Source organism: Dermacentor silvarum, chromosome 4 (genome assembly GCF_013339745.2).
Source record: "Dermacentor silvarum isolate Dsil-2018 chromosome 4, BIME_Dsil_1.4, whole genome shotgun sequence".
Classification (NCBI taxonomy): domain Eukaryota; kingdom Metazoa; phylum Arthropoda; class Arachnida; order Ixodida; family Ixodidae; genus Dermacentor; species Dermacentor silvarum.
Genome location: NC_051157.2, coordinates 50,880,532 through 50,901,147, shown reverse-complemented (window position 1 = coordinate 50,901,147; position 20,616 = coordinate 50,880,532). Strand labels below are relative to the sequence as shown.

General features: G+C 48.8%; 1 protein-coding gene across 2 annotated transcripts in view; it reads right to left on the bottom strand.

The window, feature by feature from the left end:
* LOC119450003 (serine/threonine-protein phosphatase with EF-hands 2-like) overlaps positions 1-20,616 on the bottom strand; it is a 222,924-nt gene that overhangs the window by 63,636 nt on the left and 138,672 nt on the right. For both annotated transcript variants that reach the window (XM_037713332.2, XM_037713333.2), the window contains exon 2: positions 13,339-13,466. In XM_037713332.2, the coding sequence (XP_037569260.1) occupies positions 13,339-13,466 (128 nt within the window). The remainder of the gene's footprint in view (positions 1-13,338; positions 13,467-20,616) is intronic.

Here is a 20,616-nt window from a genome sequence, read left to right as displayed (position 1 = left end):
AAATTGAACGCACTGCAAGATCCCTGAGTGCTTATTCTAGTTTCACCATCAGTGTAAACGTGAACATACCACCCGCTTTTTTTAGGGTCAGGACGTCGCCTACTCGTTTGATAAATAAAGTTTATTACTACGACTACTAGTTCGAAGCAATTTCTTAAAAATCACCTGGGACCCAGATTGCCTGTATGAGAAATAGTAGGAAGGAAGGAAGGAAGGAAGGAAGGAAAATAAGAGGTGAAAGGCAGAGAGGTTAACCAGGTTAAGTGTCCGGTTGGCTACTCTGCACAGGGGGATGGGGTAAGGGCAGAAAAGATTAGATGAGAAATAGTAATGTACGGGTATATAACTACAGAAATGACTAATATTCTTATTCACTTATTTACTTCAGGGCCCACGTTCTTGCTGTGAAACTGAAGCTAACTTTCGTCAAGTCATGTCTACTTAACGAAATCTTCAGATTAGCACCAATATCGAGATATTCGTTATTAAAATGTTCCACAAAATACATTGGCGTCCCAGTTAGCAATTTACCAAAGCGTCCCTCTAGCAGTTCGGGACGATCTTAACTGGAACGCCAGTACATCTTCTAGCAGATTTTGAGGACGGACATCTCGAAAGTGGTGCTAGCTTTAGGATTTCTATTAAGCAGACCCGACTTCATTACCGCGTGGCTTCAATTTGGCACTTGCAACACGTACCCTATTGTGAATAACAAGAGAGAGAGAGAAAGGCAAAGGAAAGACAGGGAGGTTAACCAGAGATTATCTCCGGTTGGCTACCCTGTACCGGGAGATGGGTAAAGGGATGCGACACACACACACACACACACACACACACACACACACACACACACACACACACACACACACACACACACACACACACACACACACACACACAACACACACACACACCACACACCCACACCCCACACACACACACACACACACACACACACACCACGCTACACGCACGGTTTATGTGGGAAGAGAACTGTTTATGTGGGCAGAGTCTCGCAGTATGCGAAGGCGTTCTAGTGTTGCATAGTGTCAACGTCCTTTCCTACGTCACACAGTGTAGAGTCATATTTTGTCACTGAGTCCGGTGTCCTTTTAAATAACGCAGCAGTAGCTTCAGGGCGGCTCGCGCTGTTGTTCGTGTAGGCCAGTTTCCAAGGATGCTGTTTGCCGTTATTTTGAAATGTGAATATAGACAATTAGCTACATCGGAACTTTGCGAGTTGTCGTTCATGCAATGCCGGCTACCTCTTCGGGTGATCCACCTGTACAGTCCGAATTGCGCAATGTGCTCCATGCGATTTATAAATAGATCTGTCCGAAAGAAAAAAGAAACTACATAAGCCACTGTTAGTAGTTAGTACCAATCAACTTGCGCTTAGCAACAGCCCCGCTCCCGCACTCGCGCACGCTACAGTAGGAGGAGGAAGAGAAGGAAGGAAATGTAGATAGGTCAACCAGACGCACGTCCGGTTTGTTACCCTAAAAGGGGGAAGAGATTTAAGGGAAGAAAAGGAAAGAAAGGAGAGGGAGGGAAGGAAGGTACAAGCACCAGGTGATCAGGGCGGGTAACTCGATCGCTGTTTGGAAAGCGGTCAGCTCTCTGTCTCCGTGCCAAGAAAGGCAGCACGGCATAGAGCGCAACATACACCTGCTAGCCGCGCGCCGTTTGGCTCGGCTAACAAAGTTTGCAAGACAGGAAAGGGACAGGTGGGTGTCGGGGAGGACGGAGGGTTCGTTGCGAACGCGACTCGCGTCCAGGGTGCTAACCCCTCTTGCTCCCTTCTCCTCCTCCTCCTTCGCCCGCGCTCATTGCGCATTCACGGGCCGCGGCCGCGCCACTGCCATGCATATTGGATGCGCCAGCAACAGCAGCAGCAGCAGCAGCAGTAGCCGGCGCGGAAGTCATCATGTGAGTCCACTTGCACGGCTGGGCATTCGGAGCAGGCTGCTTCGTCAGTGTAGACGTGCACGCGAACGTACAAGATTAAACAAACACTGAAAGGTTTCGTCGGCAACAACAATGAAAGGAGGTGGACCGCAGAATATAAATGAGAGAGAGAGAGAGAAAAAAAGATGATGTTCGGGAAGAATAACATGGAAAGACGGGCAGCTCGACTATACCTTGGACTCCAGAAACAAAAGGTCCCAAGATAACTCGCATGAGGAGGGAGCAATGCCGACCAAGTACCGGTTCTGTAGCTAATCTTTCCACGTTACTGACTGCTTGGAGACCAATGTGAGCGCTGGCAAGCGAGTCGCAGTCGCGGAGACGTATATACGATGTGCTTAAGCGAGCGCCGACTTTCATCAGCGGTGCTTCCACGCACCGTATCGTTTGTGCGAAAGGAATGTGTGGCAGTCGAGAAACGCGAGAGCCCGTGGGAAAAAAAGAATATTAGAAAGTGCTCACATAAGCGTGAACCAACCGGGCCGAGATGGGCGCCAGTGGTCGCCGTCGCGTTGAATTAAGCATAAAATAGTCGAACGCTGCTTTGACGAATATCACCAATATTTGTTTTGAGCTGTACACATTTTACGGCGATTCGCCAGAGGCAGATAGCGCAGCTTGGTCATTTCCTCTGCATTTCTTAATGGTGCGGACATTACGCTCCCGACAGCTCACAGTTATCGATCAGGTAATCAACAAAATGAGTAGGGTAGATAAGTGGTGGACCATTAGAGTTACAGAATGGGTGCCAAGAGAAGGGAAGCGCAGTCGAGGACGGCAGAAAACTAGGTGGGGTGATGAAATTAGGAAATTTGCAGGTGGAATTTGGAATCAGCTAGCGCAAGACAGGGGTAATTGGAGATCGCAGGGAGAGGCCTTCGTCCCGCAGTGTACATGAATAAAAAGAAGATAATGAAAATAAAATAAATAAAAAATTAAAATAAAATAAAATAAAAATAGACTGATGATGATGAATCAACGAAATATCCATTTACTTCACTTATACCTGTTCGGTAAGAGCACACGCTGCAAGTGCACAACATAAATCACTCACTGCTGAGACCAACCTACATACTTTGGAGTCTTTGTACGTGTTAGTTATTTAGATATGTATCACACATACCACAGAAACTGTGCCAGATCTTTACTTGAGTACCACTCGTTGGCCGTATTGTCCGATTATTTCACGCCAAAAAAAGAAAAGAAACTAAGATGTCTGAGTTCCTTCGCTTCGGGTAATGTAGTCTATATACGTATGCTGATAGGACAGAGGCACAACGCTCTCGGCCGTACCCTAACCCCACAAAATCTTCCGCGAGCCTGTGGCTTTAACAAAAGCCTCGTAGGATAGACTCGTTGTTCTTTTCTCGCCCGATGCAATTCAGGCTATCGTATTCACCATTCGAGAGCCCGTCGGAGTCATCGATCCCGCTTACAAAGCAAGCACGGTCGGTGCACGTCTACCAAAGAGAAGTCTCGACCGTTGCTCCAGCGACGGCGGCCAGATTTGTCGAAAACATCCTCGAAAAACTCTGCCGATGTTCGAGCCCTCGCATATTTTCTCGGAAAATGGGCCGACTCAATTTGCTAGCTGGTAGAGCAAGCTCGCGACAAACGGTGCTCCTGGAAGTTCACGAAAGCCGTTGTGAGCGAATGGCAGGGAGGCTTCCTTGCGAGGCTCTTTTGCACGTCGGCAGAGCCGACCCCGAGAGTGCAGTGCGCCCGGTGTGTTGTCTTCGACAAACACAAACATGACTGCGCCCCTCCACGAGCTCAAGCAAATCGGATTTTCTGAAGAAAAGAGGGAGAAAAAAGTGACACCAGCCTCATGAATAAGTCAACATAGTCTAGGACGCGGACGCTTGCTTCCAACGAGTCACAAGCCGGCCATCGCACTTTTCGAAAGTTTCTCGAAATGTGCATCCCCCGATGTAAAGTGCGTACGCTGGAAAGTTAAAAAAAAAGAAGATGGTTGTAGTCACAGAGGGAGACGGTAAGCTAGCTGGTGAAGGCTCAGCGGTGCCGGCTATACTGTGTGCTTTACTCTTCGTTGAGTTGCGTTGCTTCGGAGAGAGGCACGGTGCTTGGCCTTGGGTTTTTCGTTATTTCCGTCGGCAAAGGCTGCCGACGGGAGTAAGCTCGGTGTACGAAGCGTATACGTATTTGTCTGTCACGGTTCGTCTCGGAGGTCGTTTTTGAATGTCACGTGGCATTTTCGCTTCGTGAAACTCCCGCTAAACTCTCTGCCTGCGTGCTTCCCACAGTAGCTAGGTGAACTTGTGTTACCAGTCGTGCGACCGCAGTGATGATACAAATGTAGTAAAACTAAAGGAGTTCCTACCCACCACATTTTTTTTTACTTCGCTGCGAGAACTTTGCGACGTGGAGCAGAAAATTTATCAGGCAAGACGCCTTTTGTACAATGCCACGTTTTTGTTTAGAAAAAGTTTATTCGAACTAAAACGATACGAACACTGACGGTGCAATATCACCAGGACGATGACATATACAAAGGACTGAGCACCTGTTTTATTGCGAATCCTATTGGCGTCAATCCTTTTGCGTCGTTTTCTATATTAATGGAATGTGTGCACAAGATATTGATTTAACAGCGTGGATACGTGGCGGCAACAAACATCCTGTTAAACACGTGTACGCTGCTGTACTCTAAGGTCTTCTATTACACTGTTGACGTTTTGTTTTGTAGCTATAGCCAACCGAAGGAAAGATAAATTGCCTCGACATCCAACTTTTCTTGCCAAAGACCGTGAGAGACGGAGGTAGATAAACAACACTTAGAATCCTTTCTGCGGGCGCTGCTCGTAGGTATCACTTAGTACCATATAGAGGCGCCTTTGCTTTGTTTCTCCGCTTTTCTTTCCGTCTTTCTTTCCCTCTTACCCTTCTCCCAGTGCAGGTATAGCAAACCAGAAGCTCTTCCCTCTTCCGGTGGGCTTCCCTGCCTTTCTCGTGCAATTTCTATCTCTTTCTCTCTGTCTAGTGCCATATAGTATGTATAGTATGTATTCGATTGTTTTAAGAATATATTATTGATGCATGAATAATGTATTGTTATAACAAGCGAATGCATACTACAATATAACTATACTATTTTGTGAAAGTTGTCCGCTTCTTATGACGTGTATAAACAACGAAACCAGCGGCAGGAATTGCGTTTACGTCCGGCAACCACCTCCGATGACAGCAGCGCGTTACCAACGAACATTAGCTTGCCAAGTCGCTCTTTCTCTGTAACTTTCTGGAATGTTTCTGGTGGATACACAAACAGTAATGAACATTTCCCAAGTCGGTTTTCAGGTAATTGATAGAAGCTTAAGCACAAGACAAAATGCAGGTTAGGTGTGCCATGTATGTGTGTCACTCGTAACATACAAGGTACCTTCATTCAAGTCAAGATCGAGAGTCGAATACTTCGGAGCATGTTGTCGGGGAATGCTGCCATGGCCAAGTGCACCGTGTCCTATACGTGTAGCCGCCTCATTCACGGATTGTGGCGAGGAAAGAGGGCACGTAGGCGACGACTGCAATCCACTCATCGTGTTCTCAGTGGCCGTCTCTGACTGTTATGCAGCGCACGTCAACGCCTGAGCCTCAATACGCACTCGACAAATTTGGACGAGCACCACGCACGGGTGCTAACGCATCCAATGTTCCGCAGCGAAATGGCCAAGCACGCCTTCGGGATTTTACGTTGGCTTCTATAGCAGCCCTTCCAACACAATGCCCTGTGTGATGAGAACTACACTAGTACTGTACTTCACGACCATATGGTGCTGGAGTGGAAGCTATATACAGCTAGCCTCGGCCGACAGAGCGCGATCATATAAGAATGCGCCTGCGCTGCACGTCACTTCGTGCCAGAGCGTCGCCCTTTGAGTATCGGACGCATTCTCGGGCGCAGCTTCGAGGAAAATCACAGCATGCCTCGTAATGTTTTTTTTTTTTTTGGAACGGAATGTCACGTCCTTGTAAAACAGTGAAAAGAAGAAAAATAAGCAGTTGCACACCCCTTCTAGTCCCCGAGAAACGAGCACGGATTAAATCGCCACGCGTCACGGCTGAGGTGCGCAGTTTGCTTCAAAGGCCAGTTGCGACCAACTCCCCCTCCCCATTCCCCCCTCTCTTCCTCCCTTTCACTTCCACGCTCCATTTGCAGTTTACATCGTCTTCCGGAACCCCGACTGTAGTCAGCTCTAAAGGCGCAGAGTTCTTCCGAAAACTCCTTCGATCGCTGACACAAACGCGAGCTGTACACTCCGCATTCGTGAAGAGCGTGCAGCCGCCCAGCTGCGCTTGTTCTCACACACAAGGCGCACCTTATGAGTTGTTGCGTGCAGCTGGAAATCCGCGGCAGGCTGCTCCAGCCGGCGGCACGCACGCCTGGTGGTCACATGGCAGGGGGACACGAATTTCGTGACGCGCACGCGCGCACCGAAGCCGCGCCTTGGACCCCGAGTTCATTTTTTCTTCACCGACCTAGTCTGATCATTTGGAATAAATGTATACTCCTGGAGCCGCCGCGCTTGCATTCGCTCTGCTTGTTTGTTTCTTCGTTAATGGTGTGGTCAAACCGAAGTTAGCCCTAAGTTGAGCTCGGACTCATCTCGGAGGCTGTTGGTAAATAGGAAGTTCAGGTTTTAGTGGAGTAACAAGCACCCAAGGCGCATCAACCGCGCGAAGCGCAGATGAGCTCATGCAGTCACGCGATTATCATCGGAGGGTGCCCCTGCGAAAGGAGCCGCACCCGCGCACGCAAGCCTCTGGCCCAGACTGTGAGCGCCGCTAGGCTCAAAGTCAATCTGTGCAAAAGTACGACGGGAGTAAGTGGCAAAGCTGTTGAGGGGCGGGTGACACGGAGATTAGAATATCAATCTCGGAGAGCAGTAGATGCGGGTGCTAGCAGCTAGCGAGTATGCTGGGGAGTCACACGCATGAAAGTGCCGACAAAGCAGCCTGCCCGTGTGGTGTACGCGGAAAAGCCGAAAGCACTTGGATTCTGTTGTCCAGAACGAACGCAAAGCGGTACCTTAACGTATTTTTCGCATATAAACGTTATCAAAGTGGCATTCACCGGCTTTCAATAACAGGCACGCACACCGCTAATGAAAGTACAACTCCATGTCTTACACGACGTGAAGATACCTTACTGTGTCGCTGGTTAATACGTGTTGCTTTTGCGAACGCCTATTCATTTCTGATTGAACCGGCGGACAGTGCCAATTTTCACACATCTAGCACAAAAGAAACTCTAAAGCACCGGTTGCGTGACTGGCCATATCGTAAAAAAAAATCAGAGGCTCGCCCCCTGATGAGAGAGGATTACATGACAGAATATCCTGAAATCCCGGCTTCTGAGTTTACGGCGGCCATTTACCACCGCCTGTGACAAGCTCTGGTACTAAAGATATTAGGTACAAAGGGTCGAATTCACCAAACCTTTCGTTGGTAAGTGCTCTCTGCCATTGGCCGGCCACCTTCGATAAAGTTATGTTCAGCATCAGTATTGGTTGAAATTTTGACCTTACATACGATTCTAGCGTAAGAGAGAAAGAAATAAACAAGGAAGGGCAGGGAGTTTAACGAGACGGACGTCTAGCGTAAGACCTTTTTTATGAATATGGGCCTAGATGCTCAGGGCGGCTGAAGTAAATCGTAATGTTCCAGAGAACTATGCCCGTTGGATAATGGACGGAAAATGTGCTGACTCATTGCTGCAATACCTGCATAGCACAAGGCTGCATGCGTTTATTTGATGCTTTTTTGTTTATTTTCTTTACTACACATGCCTTGTGGAAAGTTCCGGAACAAACAAACAAAACAAAATGCCTTTTTACACAACCGGGCCGTATTCTCAAAACGTTCTTATGCCACAATTGTTCGTAACAGAAAATTGCAGCCCATCGTGATGCTGGAAAAGAATGGCAAGTAGCACTTACGAACTAAAAGGCTGGGGAACTCAGCCACAGAAGATTTGGGACCATGACCTGATGCATGACCCCTCGCACGCCGACATTTACGGGACTCCCCGTAAACGTTGGTGTGGGAGGGGGAAGGTATCCCCAAGCTACACCTATATCCCTGACTTAATCGCTATATCCCTATATCCCCACCTATATCTCCGACTTAAGGAACTGGATGTGGTATGTATGTCACGTGATGTTGGAGAATTGCCTCTTCCAACATTGGTGAGTGAGCGTTTCGGAACAATGCATATTGCGGGCACTGGCGGCAATCATTATTCCCGGAAAGTATGCAGCTGTCGCAAGAAGAAAGCATGCACTCATTGTGCAGCCGAGGGCCACTTTCATCGCTGTGACATCTGGACCAATGGAAGAATCAACCATACGCTAGGAACGAACTCAGCAGCGTTCCGCTTAGCGCGGGAAACTGATCCGCCTATATTAGCGTGAGCTTTTGGAATACTGTGCAACTCGGCCATCGTGGATAACCTACTTTTTGTTTCATCGCGAAGAGCAGATTGCGACAACCCGAAACATCTCAGGCCGCCGCAGTCGTCAAACATTCCCGCAACGCATGGCTTCTCTGGTCCTCTTCGTTTCTACTCGATGCGAAACCGGGGTTCGCAAAATGGGCAAAACATGTTCCGAGCACTCAAGTGGATGCACGCACTACGAGTATGCGCGGGATGCGGGCCTTATTTCATCGAGTTCTGCGCGTCGTCGTACAGCGGCCGCTGCGGGAGCACCGAAGCTAAGAGGAAGCGACGTGCATGCCTTCACCGAGGTTCTCCCCCCACGCCTATGAATTACGCGCCGAAAGCGTGCCGCGGAAAACCGGTCGCGACCGAGGCTGCCTAATAAGCGGACGCGTCAAACGATCCGGACAGCGTCGAGGATAGACTTGACCCGATAGCCACGCGTGGGCTAGCGCGGGCGCTCGCGCATGCGAGGAGCACAGAAATCACTTTCGAACTGCCGAGCGACGGCTTGGCCTGATTGGCTACGCACAGCTACGTTAATGAGACTTGGGCGTAATCGCGGCGCGGTAATTAGGCCCGCGTTGTAGACGAGTAAATTGTAGCCCACGCGTAACTTCGTAACCAGCAACATCGCTCCCCGCGCGGAGGAGAGCCGGCAGCGTCTAATGAGAGGCTGTGCGTAAGTGCGTGCACTCTCTCACAGCACTGGTCAGCCGTTATACACTGAACACACTGGGTGGTTCCTCGAGAGCTCGCGGTTATTACTGCTTCCCCCCCAAACGAGCCAAACGCGAAATACTTGTTTAAAAGGAACTATACGGTGGATCGCGTTAGTCTACTCGAGATTTTTCACCTGTGTCACTTTACTTGTGCGAGAGTGTTGGTTGGATGGATATCGTTGGGCAAGAATTACAGTTCCACTCGCAATCATCCAATAAAAATTAGAGAGAACTCATCTCACGACGGCTGTCGACGGTAATGCGATTTGCACTCCAGCAATGTAGCCACACACAGTATTGCTGAAATCACGTTTACTTAAGATACGTATAGTGGTCGTTCCGAGGCTTCTGTTTGCTTCGGCTATATGCGCCATACACTGTCTACAGTATCGGCCCACTTTGCTATGCTACCCCCCTTCACAAGGTCACCCATGAGCATGACGGTATGACGACGTACGACGCAGTGACGACGATGAAATTACGTCGATGGAACGACAAAGACAGTATGACGACGGCGGCAATGCGATGACGATTCTGAAAGGATGACGATAGTATAACGACCACAGCGCGATGATGACGTCATGCATGAGGACAATGCGATGACAATGAATGTGTGAAGACCCCAAGCACGGCATACCTGGTTGCCCAAGCTGCTAGATAATTTGGGTCACTGGGTTGGCGTAGAAGGCGTGACGATGGCGGCATGACACGAGTCAGACGACGAAGCAGGAATGATGACGATGGAACGACCACGACGACATGACGACCATGAGTACACACACCTACAGTCGGTGACAACCTAAGAATTGCAAAGAAGCTCAACCCATAAAAATGCAGCACACCTGCTCTTCACCTCTGAAAGACAGCTGAACCAGCCCACAGGTTGGCGGCTTTGGTCGACTAATGTAAATGTAGGCTAATTAGAAAATAAAAGCTAGTTGTTTCAAGGTAAAATAATTTTACGTGTAGCTGATGACCCAAGGCTATTTACAATTTATTTGCACGGAAGTCAACGAACTCCAAGATGGCGACGCTATATCAAGCGGGAAGAAGTCGTCTTCATCCTCTTCAGTGCAGCCACACTGTGGCGGCTTTTATGTATCTTCACCCTCTGCGGTAGAAGCACCGTCCCGGTGTTTAAGCTACACATCCGCGGTGAAAGGTGTGTGATAGGGCTTTAGTCTCGCTACGTGAACGATGTCACTCGATCGCAGTTGACGACGACGCTGAGGGGTAGGCGGGGATGATTTCATACGTGACATCGGTCACTTGTCGCATCACATGGTATGGGCCAGTGTAACGCGACAGGCAGCTTTTCCGAAAGGCCCACACGGCAGATGGGTGACCAGAGAAGCACCAGAGAACCCGGAGCAAACTGCACGTCGCGATGGTGGCAATCATATAGAGGCGTCTCTGATGCTTCTGCGAGGCCTCGAGACGGGTGCGGGAGAGCTGCCGCGCGTGGTCTGCGCGTGCGATCTCGTGGCGGGCGTATTCAGCGGCTGTACTTGCGGGAGACGGCAGCTAGCTGCCCAAGGGCAACGCGGGTTCTCGGCCTTATAGGAGATAGAATGGTGAAGAGCCGGTGGTGTCGTGACACGATGAATTATACGCGAACGTCTCATATGGTAAATGAAGATCCCAGTTGTGATGGTTGGCTGCAACGTACTTCGAAAGCATGTGGGTAATGGTCCGGTTCCGTGATGCCGTTGGTCTGTGGGTGGTAGGGCGTGCTGAATTTGTGCTTTGTCAAGCAGGAGCAGAGAATATCCTCGACGACTGCCGAGAGAAAGCTACGGCCACGGTCAGTGACTAATTGGCACGGATCACCGTGCACTAAAATGATGTCGTAGAGTAGAAAGTCAGCGACGTCAGTAGCGCAACTTGTCGGGAGGGCTCTTGTGATTGCGTAACGCGTAGCGTAATCGGTAGCGACGGCGACCCATTTATTTCCGGAGCCCGAGAGAGGAAACTGCCCAAGAAGGTCTAGACCAACGCGGTAAAAGGGTTCGGGTGGAACGTCGATTGGCTGGAGACATCCAGCTAGAAGCGCGGTGGACTTCTTCCGGCGCTGACAGGGCTCACAAGCGACAAGGTAACGCCGCACGGAGCGGGCGAGATCCGGCCAAAAGAAGCGACAGCGTACGCGGTCGTGTGGGCGCGAGACGCCCAAGTGCCTAGCCAAGGGAGCACCGGGAAGTTGGCGGAGGACAGTCGAACGAAGGTGTGATGAAATGACGAGCAGAAGGTGAGGGCCGTGGGGATCAAAATTGCGGCGGTATAATGTCCCCTCCTTGAGGCGAAACATCCGGAGCGAGGCGTCACCAGGCGTTCACTCCAGTCGGTCGATGAGGGCTCGTAACGAAGGATTGCGGCGTTGCTCATTGTCAATTTGAAGCAACTGGGACACAGAGAAAACGGAAACGATGGCGTCCGCATCTGCCAGTTCTTCGACAGGGTAGCGGGACGAGCAGTTTGCATCCTGGTGCAAGCGTCCCGTCTTATATACCACGGAGAAGGTGTATTCTTGCAGGCGTAAAGCCCAGCGAGCGAGTCGTCCCGTGGGGTCCTTGAGCGAGGATAGCCAGCAGAGAGTGTGGTGATCAGTGATTACACAGAATGGGCGTCCGTACAAGTATAGATCAAACTTTGCAATTGCCCAGACAAGAGCCAGACACTCGCGCTCTGTGATTAAATAATTGTGCTTGTCGGGTGATTGAAGTAGACTGACGTATAGGCTATAACGCGATCATGTCCACGCTGGTGTTGTACTAACACTGCTCCTATGCCATGACCTCTGGCATCAGTTCGAACTTCCGTTGAGTCAAAGTGGACCAGGATTGGAGGCGTGGTAAGGAGAGTAGTGAGATATTACCTAACGTAACAATATTACCTTTAGTTGAGCAGTGATATGCCTAGGAGTTCAGGTTTCATCCTGAAACCAGTCACACGGAGACTGATCTGTGCAGTGAAAATAGTTGTTTCAAACACGCAAAACCGCTCGACGTCAGGTAAATAAGCGAATCTAGATGGCTGGCACATCTATGCAAATTTTGTTATAGTTGGACTGTGTACATATAAGCTTGTAATTCTTAGGTTGTCACCGACTATAGTGGTCATGGCTCGTAGACACTGCGTCGGCGGGTCACTGCGTCGGCGTAAGAAGCTAGACGGACGGACGGACGGACGGACGGACGGACGGACGGACGGACGGACGGACGGACGGACGGACGGACGGACGGACGGAAGGACGGACGGAAGGATGGATGGATGGATGGATGGATGGATGGATGGATGGATGGATGGATGGACGGACGGACGGACGGACGGACGGACGGACGGACGGACGGACGGACGGATGGATGGACGGATGGATGAATGGATGGATGGATGGATGGATGGATGGATGGATGGATGGATGGATGGATGGATGGATGGATGGACGGACGGACGGACGGATGGATGGACGGATGGATGGATGGATGGATGGAAGGGCTCAATACTCCTGAAGTAGGCAAATAATGCTAATCGCATTAAACAACCCCTAGTTATGGCGAGGTCATTTTGGTGGAGGGAACTTTTTCAAGTCTCCGTAACAAATTCATGTATACACCTGTCGATGCATTAGCACTACGCTGAAGCAATCCCCTCACTTCTCCCATATTTTCTTCGTGCTTATAACTAAGCCACTTGTCACTTGGCATACTGTGCGGCTTTGTCACGCGCGTCGCGTGATAAATTTTTTAAAGTGTTTTCTGCAACACGAGTGGAACTCGAAAAAAAAAGTGCATAAGCAACAGAAGGTGAGTAACGACGTTGAAGCATCCTGAATACCTTCCCTGAATAACTCATTAGGTATCTAGTTAGAACGCTGATGGGATACCTGCAGCTACAAAATTCACAAAGGTTTAGCGTGACAATGGCGTGCCCTCTAAAGGCGGAAGGCTCGGTCTTGCGCTCGCCGTAAGCGGAGTTCCGGTGATGCGCGAAGATTACCCGGCGATGCACCGAGGAAGGACGGGCGGGCGGTAATCTTCACGCTACACGTAAACACACAGCCAGGCCCAAGCCTTCCACGAGCCTTCGTCGACCCCGTCTCCTCTTCTTGATTAAGTGACGAGCGTGAAGACTTAAGGCGCTGCGCGCAAACAACATTTAAGGAGAGAGAGAGAGAGGGCAGGAAGGACTCACCTTAATTTGATCCTGCTCCCCGGCGTACTCGAGGCTCTGGAATATATTCCACGAGCAGCGCTTGCGAATCTCCTGACGGGCCAGGTAGCGGCGATACCAGCGTTGGATGAGCAGGGCCGCCTTGATCGCTGTTGTAAAAAGAAATAAAAAAAAAACAAGAAGAGCCGAGAAATCAGCGACTCTATCGGCCAGGGCTCTGCGCACCGCGACTTCTGAGCAGCCGGCTTAGCGGCAACTATTTAGCCATGCAGCGTGATTAGTGTATACGGGGCTTCCGAACTCAGTGCAGCGGCACCGTGCGCTGTGCGGTGCGAGCGTGCTGCGTGAACGAAACACGAGCTCACCTAATCCCTCGCCGTCTAAAGGATCAGCACAGATTAACTTAAAGGTTCGGACAGACTTTCTCTCGAGTTGCTTGAGAGTGCGCGCTTTGACCGCTCTATACGGTGGCTGAACGCGACCACTTTCTCCTCTGAGAAGACCTCAGCTCAGACAGCGCTTTCCTCAGCCACTTCGCAGTGGATTAGCGTGTCAGAGGAATGCGTCAGTGAGGATGTATGATTTGGAAACTCAATAATAACGTACTTAGTCGCTTTCGATCTCCAGGGCCTATTCACTTTAAGATGCCCGACATGTAGTAGAACTTCACATGTGCGATTGATATACGTTTTAATTTCTACAGCACATTTACAGAAATGACCTTTCTTTGTCGTTATCACATGATGACGTGCGTTCCTGGTAAAAAAAAAAAGGTAGATTCTTTGAATGATATGCTGAGACAGCGTCTTGACGTCGACGTGTACACACGAGTCAACGTTACGAATCTTGAGGACAATCACCAAAATCTATTAGGAGAATAAGACCCCTGGAATTAACACGTTATCGCTGTAAGCTGTGAGATATCGCGCTATATTAATCCTTAACTAGATGCCTGCGTTCCCGAAGTAGAAACGGTAGATACGTTGCAGAGAAGTCCCAGTATTCCTATTACATATATGCAAATATTCATTTATCGTCGGTTGTGACCACTCTATAGAGGCTTCTTGGTACCTAGGCACAGTCAGTACGGAATGAATTAATCACGATCTGAACGATTATTCATTGTGGTCCCATTTATAAGGAGTGGGTAGAGCCATTAGTGGAATGCTGCGCGATCTTTCTATATTGATGAAAGGAGCCTTTCCATATCGATGAAAGGAGCGTGTAGTAGCTAGCGGACTTCAAAATGAGGACATGTCCAAAGTAATTACGCAGGGTATAGCGTAGCATAGCGTGGGATTGCGCAATTACTCAGTGACGTTTCTCCGGCTGTATGTTACACTGTAGTTAAACACATGGCTGCCTACTTCCTTTTGCCACTAAAGGCGCGCAACAGCAGTGTATAAGTAACAACAATTTCTACCATATAACTTAACATTGCCTTCCTCCCAAATGTGAGTGAAGGAGAGAGTGACGAGTCGGTGTATGCATGGAAGTGATATGGTGCGGACATGTGATGCAATGAATGAGCGAGACCAAGCGTGCTGAGTCTTGAGTGAATTGGTGTGATTGTGAAGCAGCTTTCAATCCACCCCCGACACCCTGGAAATACAGGTTAGAAGTACGTGTGATGCGTTCTTCTCTCAGGGTTATTGCGGTTTGCTGTGCTTACGCTTACATCTCACATAAGCCAATTTATCTCGAATGACCACTCATTTTCCTTGTTCAGCCATCTGTGGCCATATGGAAGACTTACGGCTATGGCCATCCGTTTGTGCAATCTTATGGTCACGTTTTTCCACGGCGAATGCACCCGTAGTGACTAAAGAATACCGTTATTTACGACTTTGGATGACGCATTGAATGCGCGCTTAAAATATGTGTCCCCCGTGAGTGCCAGCTGCCGCTGCTGCAAGCACGAAGAAGAAAGAAAATGACGTTCCTCCCCTCAAAGACGAGGCGGGCTTACTTCAGCGTAATATCTGGCAGCTATGTAACTGGTATTGAAAATACATTATAGACGCATAAGCGATTCCCTGATAATTCATTACCACCTATGGCTCATATAGATTTAATTTGTCTCACCTGTCGCTCAACATCAGTTGGACGATAATCTATGATTTTCTGGACTGCAAGCAGCGATATTGTGATGACACTTATTCTTAGACGTGGAACAGGGCAAAGGATGAGGCCGAGGGAAACAGCCAATAAGCATTAGATACGTCTCGCGACGCTTATAGTCAATACGGTTACGAAAGTTTAAATGTTTGTAAGTAAATACCAGTGACGTGGAAGTTAAAAAGTGGGAGGCTTAGTAAGGTGGATTGGGCGGGGTCTTGTACGCCTTCCCCTCATTTCATTTCGAATGGTTTCTCTTGCAGGCCCTACTAAGTTATGTTACAGACTTTGGTAGGTTTTCTCGTAGACTGTCATGAGTTTTCTTGTAGTATCTCTTGTAGATCATCCCCGTAGAGTTCGGACGGCCGAGTGGCAGCCACGTGACAATTGTCTTTAGCTCGCCCTTTTACTAAGCCCGTCCAAAGCTCTTAGCGGTCACAATCATGGTGACATGACTGCAGGAAAGCTGCTGTGAAATACAATGTGCAGAATTTAGGTGAAAACTAGTCAAACGTTGAGAGAATTATACAGCAGCTCCTGAGCGTTTCTGACAGTGAATATGCCACATCTCACGCGGTTGCGTGACCACTCGTGCACTTGTGTAGTGCATGTGCGCCTGCTACAGATCTACGTGTGGTCGCTGCCCCCTCCGGCAGCGCTTTGCAGCAGTTACCTCTGTCGGTGTCGCGTCTGTTCTTATAGGGTCTCCGTCCACGCAAACCTGCCGAGCCAACGGAGGACACGTTTTCAGTTGTCCCCATAATACGGACACAGGCCATAAGTTCAGGTGTGATAGAAAACAGATAGAAAGATGCTGCCTTAAATGAAAACCTGGAGATGTTTGCCTGACTGAAGGCGTTGCATGCTACACCAGGTGCCGTATAATGGAAGACACTCAACGCCAGTTACAGCCCCGCGTTCATCACAACTTTATGCAAAGTCGTGACCCACACACATCTCCGGCCACGTGGCGTTTCCAATCGCGTTGACAAACTGCAACATTCCGTGAAGTTGCATTTATTGGCATAATTTGTCATTACTGGCATTGCGTTTGCGGGACAAATCCGTCCGGTATGTGGGGGCTGCGATTAGGTATGACGACCGAGACGACAGATTCGTAGCTGGACAGCTATGGGAATGAACTGGGTGTGCCGAAGAAGGCCAGGCATCTCAGGCACTTTGCACATTAGTTAGCCATTCTATGCTGTAATTGCGCTTTGTGAAAACGTACGAATAGGTATTATAATTCAAGATAAACCGTTTGGTAAACTGCATCGAAATGATAACAATTCGTTTTGTTTATGAACAGTAAATGCTAGTGGTTTAAACAAGTAAATAAACAGTCGTGCATTTTGACCACCTGTGAGTCCTATACATTGGAGGCACTTGGCATCTTTGAAAAAATAGCTGGAAAGAAAATTGTTTCAGTGCCGCCGTACAAAAGTGCCACCAAGTCGTGACTTTCTTGGGGTGCATATTGAACACTTTCTTGAGGTGCATATTCAATGCAACGCCAATAATTTAATTCAATTGGTGCCATGAATGTTTCGGAAATATTGGACTCTTCTGTTAAGCGCTTGCATACTGCCCACCCAACACTGCGCCATCAGACGTTCACGTATGCACCTATGACACAAGTGCTGAAGAATGTGGATATTGTTCTGCTTCTTTCTGGGGTTTTACGTGCCAAAACCAGTTCTGATTATGAGGCACACCGTATAGTGGAGGGCTCCGGATTAATTTTGACCACCTCGGTTTCTTTAACGTGCACTACAACGCAAGCACACGTACGATCTAGAACACGCCTAATATGCAAAATGCAAACATCCTTGCTTTCGTGTCTGTCATGTTTAAGCGGTCGAAAAGTTACAGTGCGATTTCAGCCGCACAGTTGGCAACATTCATATAGCCGTTACGTTACACACATGCCGCAGGTAGCAAGAAAAAAAAGAGAAAGGGGGATAGAGAGAGAGAGAAAGAGAGAGAAAGAAAGAAGGAGAGAGTCATAAACCATCGATACGGTATTCGTAGGGAGTAGAGGGAGGGGAATTTATAATAAATGCGTTTGAACAACAACATACGGACTAGCACAGCTGGCCGTTCTGGGGTCCAGTTATAAGCGCCTAAATTCCTTGCAATTTTGTGTTATGTCCGTTATGCCAGTATTAACTCTGCCATTGAACTCTTTTCTACCATTATACGTTCATTGTTGTGCGGTAAATCCTTTTTCATTGCTGCTGTAACTTTCGTACTCTCGCAACTTTTGTAAATAAAAAGCTGTGCGGCTGCATTTACCATAAAATGACCTATACAGAACTATAGCTACCGGATCTACTCATATACTTCATAGTCTGCATCTTAAGAAAGCGCGACGAAAATTACTGGTATCTTATTTATTAAGGAACATTTAGGCTAAGAGAGTGAGAGCTGAGTTCTATGCAAGGTTTAAAAATTAAAGTGCGGCAAAGGTTAGGACTGGAAGGAATATCGATAAACGGGAGTGCAGTGAAAGTATATAGCCTGGCATTGTTGTTGTAGCTATTGTAGTTGTAGTTGTCGCAGTTGTCGCTATTACACGGGCCTCAAGGCATACAGGTATCACCATCAAATGAAGAGTGAAATGCAGGGTAACATTTGCTTCCTGAAAGAAACGTTAGGTCATCTTGCTTGAAGAAATATGAGATTAGGAAAAAAAAGATAGAGGATAACGCAGGATAACACATCACTAATAAACAATGGATGAGCACTGCAGGCGATATAGTCAGGTTCCGTGGCTATAAACAGCCAAACACCGGCTTTTTAAGCAACGTATGGACACGTGGCTTGGATCTCTGGCGACTTAATCTCGGTGAGGCAGTCGCCGGCGCTGCGCATTACCACTCAATGTTGGGTACACGTCGCACTTCAGGCACATTGGTTTAAGCGGTTTAGCAAGTCTGATATCCGTTATCTATTAAACTTAACGAATACGAATACTTCAGCCAGTGCTTTTTTGTTTCCTTCTGCCAAAATATGAAACACGATAAATAAATAAATAAATAAATAAATAAATAAATAAATAAATAAATAAATAAATAAATAAATAAATAAATAAATAAATAAATAAATAAATAAATAAATTCTTTACTACGGTGGCTCTGCGGCTATGGTGACTATGATATTTGCTGTCTGCCTGTCATCTTTGTGTTTCCCTTTCCCATTTCCCGGTGTAGGGTAGCCAACCGGACGTTATTCTGGTTAACCTCCCCGCCTTCTGCCTTTCTCTTTCTTCCTTCCTTCCTTGTTGCTACGCATCAGGCCATGGGATTCATTCCTGGCTGCGATAGCCGTAGTGCGGTGACATAAGAAGCTCATGACGTAGAAGCAGGAGCGGCATTCGAAACGCATCTGCCATCGCTCAGATACTTTTCTTGGGATTAAACTACAACAGTTTACCCATTAATGCCAATCCCTTTGATGTATGGTTGCAACAAGAAACGTCTTCACAGCATCGTCGGCGGGAATATGGCCACAGCGCTCCACCTGCGTGCTTCCTTCGCAAGTAAGCGCACGTGTGTTGTAACGCAATCAATTGGGGCTGCATGGCACGCGATAAAGCACTCGCGCCAATTTCTTTCGCGCACCGGGTGAAGTTGCCAATCCATTACTAAAGGACGTAAACAGTTTGCTACAAGGATGCGTCTTCGTCGCAACAGATTCGCCTATGCTGTTTGTGTGGAGGCAGTATTGTAAAATTGGTTGCCATAGTGAGCACATCTGTGATATGACCTCGGCGCCGACTTGTATTCGAAGCATGCTTTCCGACAATCAATAAAGGAGGTAGCACATTTATTTTGAGACGCATACGACTGTTGAATGCAAGACATTTGGCAATTAGGGAAAGCGTGGGGAGCGACTCTGAAGTGTTGACAACAGAAAGTGCGTGACTCTGGAATAACGAAAAAAAAAAAAAGTTTGCATTAGCGATTTCAAGGATGGATGCTTCAACGCGATACGGCATGTGTAAGATATAATTAAAAGACGAACACAAGGGCCGAAATATATGATTTGGCTATTTATTACAGTCGAGAAATATGGGAAAGCTATAATCAAAATTACCAAAGTAAAATAGATAGAGATAAGTGAGATGATAAGGCAGGGAGGTTAACTGGAAGGTAGATATCCAGTTTGCTACCCTGCACTGGGGAAGGGGTGAGAGGAGGCAGAAAGATAAAGAAAAAACACCACCCAAGCACTCCTTAAAGACGGTTAACCAGCGAAGCTCAAACGCGTGGCCCCGGTGTTTGGCAGTGGGTTAATCCCGACGCTGTATTGAAGTGTTTGTCAATTATTGGTTACATGTTTGTGTTTCTAGTGGAACGCAAGCGCCAATGGCAGGCGGATGCTGCTAACCACGACGCCGAGCTAACTCGAGATATCGAACGCATGCGACAACGGCGAGCCGAGGAGGCGGCGTTGCGGGCAGAGCAGCGTCAACGTGGCAATGACGGGAACGCGTTCGCCGGGGCCAACGCACGCTTTCGGCGGGATTTTCTCGAGCGGCACTTCGGCTTCGGCTGCGACGAACCGTCCACGTTGAAATCGCGAAGTGGAACGCAAGCGCCAATGGCAGGCGGATGCTGCTAACCACGACGCCGAGCTAACTCGAGATATCGAACGCATGCGACAACGGCGAGCCGAGGAGGCGGCGTTGCGGGCAGAGCAGCGTCAACGTGGCAATGACGGGAACGCGTTCGCCGGGGCCAACGCACGCTTTCGGCGGGATTTTCTCGAGCGGCACTTCGGCTTCGGCTGCGACGAACCGTCCACGTTGAAATCGCGAAGTGGAACGCAAGCGCCAATGACGAGCGGATGCTGCTAACCACGACGCCGAGCTAACTCGAGATATCGAACGCATGCGACAACGGCGAGCCGAGGAGGCGGTGTTGCGGGCCGAGCAGCGTCAACGTGGCAATGACGGGAGCGCGTTCGCCGGGGCCAACGCACGCTTTCGACGGGATTTTCTCGAGCGGCACTTCGGCTTCGGCTGCGACGAACCAGTCCACGTTGAAATCGCGAAGTGGAACGCAAGCGCCAATGGCAGGCGGATGCTGCTAACCACGACGCCGAGCTAACTCGAGATATCGAACGCATGCGACAACGGCGAGCCGAGGAGGCGGCGTTGCGGGCAGAGCAGCGTCA